General features: G+C 49.7%; 1 protein-coding gene across 1 annotated transcript; it reads left to right on the top strand.

Annotated features, from left to right (window-relative positions):
• Positions 1 to 1,699: 1,699 nt before the first annotated feature.
• N7457_000885 (NADH:flavin oxidoreductase/NADH oxidase) lies at positions 1,700 to 3,336 on the top strand (the record flags this gene model as incomplete). Its single annotated transcript, XM_057171931.1, has 3 exons — positions 1,700 to 1,756; positions 2,044 to 2,190; positions 2,239 to 3,336. The coding sequence occupies 3 exons, from the start codon at positions 1,700 to 1,702 to the stop codon at positions 3,334 to 3,336; spliced, it is 1,302 nt and encodes a 433-aa protein (XP_057035834.1).
• Between the last annotated feature and the right edge of the window lie 2,911 nt (positions 3,337 to 6,247).

Genomic DNA, 6,247 nt, shown 5'->3' with positions numbered 1-6,247 from the left:
GAACATGACGAATAATTTGGTTTGGTTACTTTTTACCTAGTCCCAAACAAGAGGGAGCAAAAACTCAGGGCAAATATCGTTCATATATATGAATGTCAAAAAAAGCAAAAGAAGAAAAAAAGATGGGGGGCGACAGGCTCCTAGCAGTCCTTTCTCGGTAGAAGACTGCGCGAATCGAATCTGGCACCAGTCCCATTTTGGGACAGTCCCTTTGAGGCAGGACATACCCTTTTAAGGAAGAGTAGGACGCTTAAGCCAGGACAACCACACAGCCACCGGTCGGAGCCGTCGGAAAGAGAGGGTGTTGTCCTTTTACTTAAGGGAACCAGGGCAAGCATACTTCCCCATCGGGAAGGTGGTATCACGTGGGTCCTCTTTGTTAAACATCACATCCCCGAGGTTGGATACACCTACGATACACCCTGCTTTATCATTCAAGACTTTAATGCTGACTTTGAGGCTACGGAGCTGATCATCTATACAGGGACTTCGACGTGGGTCTCCTGATCCGTTGCTTGATGCCACCTGGGCAGCCACAAACCACCAACTCCCCCACCTCTTCCCGGCCTTTGGAATTGAGCGTATCAATAGAATTTTTCAGTTGATTCATTCCCACACATCTTTCCTCTCGTCACTACAAGCTCCGGATGTCTCACAGACCACATATACAATGAAATATCTCCTTCCTTCGATCCTGGTATCCGTCGATCCCCCGTCGCTAGCCTCAAGCAGCATCCCCATTCCGTTTACGGGTCTTTCAAACTGGTCATATCGCACACTTGTTGGCTTTCAGACTCAGAAAGGGTGGCCCGGTGCAGTTCCTGGTTTTGTCAAATTGTTGAGCAAACCAGAGAGGCATGTTTACGGGAAACACTTGAAGAGGAGCAACAATGGAAACTTTAGCAACACAGTGAGATGTCTAGTGACCGATCGGACTACGCGTCTCCTACCAAGGTATGACTCCATCGACAGACTCACTTGCCAACAGTGAATGCTGCTCATACGCTCTGGGCCCACTAGACACTCAACAGCTGCGCATACACCGTGGAGACATGGTGATGATTCCTCTTCTTTTGATCCTGGTGAGCTTCCAACCAATCGATGGATTTCCCAAGCATGCTGACATCGATAAATGGACTTTTTCTTTGATTTCGCATTTCCGAGAGTCGGTCCTAATACAATCGTCGATTCCAATACGTCCAATGATTGAAAAGGCACATTCAGAATACCGTCGTTGCATGGATAGTGTGTGCGATTCAACCCATGCAAATACAGGCAAATCAATTTCCAATGCTACACTATACGCACTGCTGATTGCGTGGATGATCTGTTTCGGACTGTTAAGGTCGAAGGGTGGCGAAACGCGCAGTCAACCCCAACTGACTGCCTCTCAATATTAACAGCTACTCTTTGCTCGGGCAAGGAAATACCATACAAGCTTGTCATATCTATCTCTTGCTATGTGAGAATTGATCTAGCTGATGTGGTTACTTGATTACTTTACTCCTCGTTGTCCGAGGCCGTCTCGCCCCGCAGAAAAACTCGGAATCAACTGATCATTGGAACCCACGCCAGCAGATGCTTCTCAAATGGGAAGAAACCAAAGCCCTCGCAGCGTACATCGATCCCACATGGCCTTAGAGAGGATGCCCTTGCAGTCCAACGGACGTACAACATATATACAACATACACAGTGTGAATGGATCCCGGAACCTCGGGAGATCGGGATGGTATTCCACCGGGTGGATCTTCTTCGGTGACTTTTCTTTTTTTTTCTTCTTTTTTCTCTTGGGCCGTTGGAGATCTGACAAATGAGCATATCAAAAGGGGGGCTCTAGGTAATCAAATGCCGTGGATGCTCTGCCAATTGCTGCAATTCGATGGCAGCGAAGATCCAACTATGTATTCCGATGATAAATCAATTCTTCGACTTCCCCACTGTAAATCCATACATAAACTAGAAGCGCCCCCTACAAGATGAAATCATTTAGACCTATAATATCCATTCGAGCGCATCAAAATGACCTGGCCTGACGTCCCCAGCAAGCCCGCCGAGGGCATCTCATACTTCACCCCGGCCCAGAGCCCCCCGCAGGCACAGCTCGGGACCCCCAAACGAGCGGAAAGCCCATTCCCAAGCTGTTCAAGCCTCTCACCATCAGAGGAGTGACTTTCCAAAATCGTCTGGGCGTACGTAATTCCCACAATTAAGACCTTTGCACAGCTAACAATCTCCAGCTGGCGCCCATGTGCCAATACAGTGCCGAAGATGGACACATGACTGCATGGCATTTGGCGCACTACGGCGCCATTGCCCAACGCGGTCCAGGAAACCTGATCATTGAAGCTACCGGAGTTGTGCCCGAAGGCCGTATCACACCGCACTGCGTGGGCCTCTGGAAGGACTCGCAGATCGCGCCGCTCAAGCAGGTCGTTGAGTTTGCGCACAGTCAGGGCCAGAAGATCGGTATCCAGCTTGCTCACGCTGGCCGCAAGGCATCATCTGTCGCCCCTTGGCTCGGCGGCGTCGTCGCCAACAACTCCGTCGGCGGTTGGACTGATAACATCAAGGCTCCCAGCGCCATTCCTTTCTCCGAGGGCGATCCCATTCCCATCGCCATGACCTTGGAGGATATTGCCGGACTCAAGACTGCCTGGGTTGCTGCTGTTAAGCGTGCTATCGCTGCTGGCTGTGATTTCATCGAAATCCACAACGCGCACGGTTATCTCCTCTCGTCTTTCCTCAGCCCCTCGTGCAACCAGCGTACCGACCACTACGGTGGTAGCTTCGAGAACCGCATTCGTCTGTCTTTGGAAATCGCTCAGTTGACCCGTGACACCGTCGGTGACGATGTGCCCGTCTTCCTGCGCGTCTCGGCGACCGACTGGCTCGAGAACAGCATGCCAGCTGAGAAGGGCTGGAAGCTCGAGGATACCGTGGAGTTCGCTCGGGCGCTTGCTGCGCAGGGTGCCGTCGATCTCATCGATATCAGTACTGGTGGTGTCCACTCTGCTCAGAAGATTACCTCCGGCCCTGCTTTCCAGGTTCCTCACGCTGCTGCTGTCAAGAAGGCGGTTGGTGATAAGATGCTCGTTGCTGCTGTTGGTATGATCAACAATGGCAACTTGGCGGAGAAGATCCTTAACGAGGATGATATCGATGTCATCCTTGTTGGTCGTGCGTTCCAGCGTGATACTGGTCTTGCGTGGCAGTTTGCTAAGGACTTGGATGTTGAGATTGCCATGGCGGGACAGATTCGTTGGGGCTTCACCAGCTTCCGCAATGCGTCTGAATACATTCAGCCTAACTCGATGAAGGCTTGCATTTTTGATTAGATTTAGATATACCAGCTGTTGACCGGCCACTGGAGTCGGCTTGCATTGCATTATATAGAATAGAAGATAGAAATAGACTTGATGGTTCGAAGAGGACATTATCGAGTACAAATAATGATCAATCCAATACAAATGTTTCCCCTGTGCAGTAGGTAGTGTGTAGGGAATCCCAGTCGGCCGAGAGGTCTACACAAGGGAATGCAATGTGAACAAAAATTTGAATTAGCAATGGAATGGATTCAGATTGTGCGAGATTAACGATCTAGATTATTGAAGATAAAGTGCATGGGGAAATTTGATCTCAATTGATATCTAGCTAACCTAGCTAAGTTGATGATTCAAGACTGGGAACTATGTGATTGGAAGCACAAGTTCAGCTCCTGTCTCGTGGCATGGCCGCAATGGCAGTGGTTTGTTTCAAGTTGAGAACATGGCAAGAGAGTTGCTGCTTTCATGAGACTTGGTGATATTCAGAGCTCCAGTGCTATGACCCCTTCAGCGTACACCGAAAACCATTTTATGATTCTCAATGGACGCTGAAGAGGCCATAACATTGCAGATCTGAACGTTACCAAGGTCGTCACCAAAGGAATGGGAAATGAAACTCTCCATCCAGTGAGCAAGCCATGGCCTCAACCCAAAAAATCCCCCCCCTATGAGCGCTCAGGGGTTCAAAAAAAGGATAATGGATCAGCGGAGATGGTGTGAGAGAGAAATGACATGACCGGAGCCGAAAAGCACACTCGCAAGGAGGCCGCGATGCCTCAAAGGAATGCCCGGGTCTGTCTGTCAAGCACTCGACAAGCTTCAGCGAACGGTAGCGAGCCGTTTCATCGGCTCGTACTCGAGGGACTTGTTTTTTCTCGCTCAGCACCAGTCCGAGAACCAACACCTCTGGGGGAGCTGGACATGGGCATTTCCACGCCAGACTCCACTCTTTACTTCTAGTTTCCCATAAAGAAAACACACTGTTCTCGGTCGCTTCGTGGCACCTTTCGGCATCAGCAGACTTCGATTGCACATGTAATCCAGGATCGCTGAACTTGAAAATGCCAAGTTCAGGCGTGGTCCATGGATTCCTCTTCTTTCCCAAAGGGAAAACACATCGCAGGGATTAACCCTGACTCTTTCCTCTTCATGGAGTACATTGGGAGGTGGCGAAGGTTTTGAGAGCGGTTCCATAAAGGCACCATGAAGGCTGATCCTCTGGTATCTCGTCGTCACAATTCCAACAAAGCGCCAAATACACATCTTGACTTGAGTGACGTCAGATTCTTCAGCTCAAAGGACTTCAACGTCCGGAGGTTCGAGCCTGGAGGCGCAACCTTGCGGTAAATTTCAATTTACCGTTCTACCGGTTACTCCACCCAGCCCGCCGTGAGGAGCTTGGGGTTTCGCAGCGGTCAGAAACAGCAAAAGTGGTGGCTTTGGCTTTCAAATCAATCTCTTCACATCAGTTTCGATCAACAATTTCGACAGGCTGTAACACAGGATCCGATCGTGTGTGCAGCATATGATCTCAAGGGACGACCAGGTATTTAACCGCGCTGGCCGCGGACGATGATGCACTTCTAGCAGGCCAGAATGCTATAAAACATCCGGATTACTGCAGAGCATATCGTAAGGATGTAGCAATGTGTACGCAGATCCCATCTGACCACACAGAATTTCCAACAAGAAGCATCCATCTTCGAATCCAGCTTCTAATTTCTCAACGGTACGGCATTCAAAGGACCGATCAGGCAAGGGGGGCTGGGGTCACAACAAGCGTATATCGAAGATCAACTTTCCACGAGGATAACTCAGAGAAGACGCTTGAAAGGGACGATCCCACAGAGAAGTCTAGGATCTCGCCTTCGACGCACCATCTCGAGTTGCTCGTGCAATCAAATTGCGACTTTTTCTCATCGGTGATTTCAGGCGAGATCTTTCAACGAAAAGCCAACATCAAACGCTTCCGGCAAAGAACATAAGGTGTGAACCTGTAATATTTTGCCGGTCGCTCATGAGGAACAAACGGGACAAAACCAAGACGAAGGCCATCTTGGCAAGAGCAGGCGAGATCGTGGGTGACAAAGTCCACCGAAATCAACAGAGTATGTATCCGAAGCCAGATCTTTCAGAGCCTCAACCCAGGAAGCGGTACAGCCGAGTTCATGAACTATCTGACAATGGACATTCAACCCCACTGAGATCAAAGATCTATCCGAAGCCAGGTATTTCAGTGGGCCTTAGCCGAAGGATGGGACAGCAAAGTTCGTGATGTACCTGACAATGAATATCCAACCCCAGTGAAATCAACGAAGGATGTATCCCAAGTCAGGTTATTTTGGTGAGCCTCGGCCGTCCTGCCATCTGGCCGAGTGCGTGAAACCACCTGACAATATACATCCAACCCCCGAGTGAAATCAAAGAAGTCTATTCAAAGTCAGGTATCTTGGTGAGCATTAGCTGAAGAGCCCCGCGGCTGAGTTCGTGAAGCTACCTGACAACAGATATCCAGTCCCACCGAACCGCCCGTGAGATACGGGCTATCCCAGTGAGATGGTGTCTGGTGAGAGAACTTCTTCCCCATGCAGGTGTGAGGAGCTAAGTAGCTCCAGCACCCGCTCCTTGGTGGACAAGGTCAAGGAGGCACGGTTTGAAAGAACTCTGATCAAAAGAATTGTAAAGGAGGCTGGAGGGGATATTTATATTCGCCCACACGCGTCCTGGGTGCCGAAGTAACGTGGCTCCACGCGCGCATTACCTAATATTTTCTCCAAAGGCACGTCTACTCGGTCTTGGCCTCCCAACCTCCTATTCTTTCTGCTCAATCACATTTGGTCATTTTTAGTTGATTCTTTTAGTCATAGATGCATGGCATGTATCACAGGTGGATATCCACGGCATCTCGGAGTCCAAGTTGAAT

Source organism: Penicillium paradoxum (genome assembly GCF_028828445.1).
Source record: "Penicillium paradoxum strain IBT 22861 chromosome Unknown utg000002l_segment0_segment0, whole genome shotgun sequence".
In the NCBI taxonomy this organism is placed as follows: Eukaryota; Fungi; Ascomycota; class Eurotiomycetes; order Eurotiales; family Aspergillaceae; genus Penicillium; species Penicillium paradoxum.
This window is presented reverse-complemented; position numbering and strand designations above follow the sequence as displayed.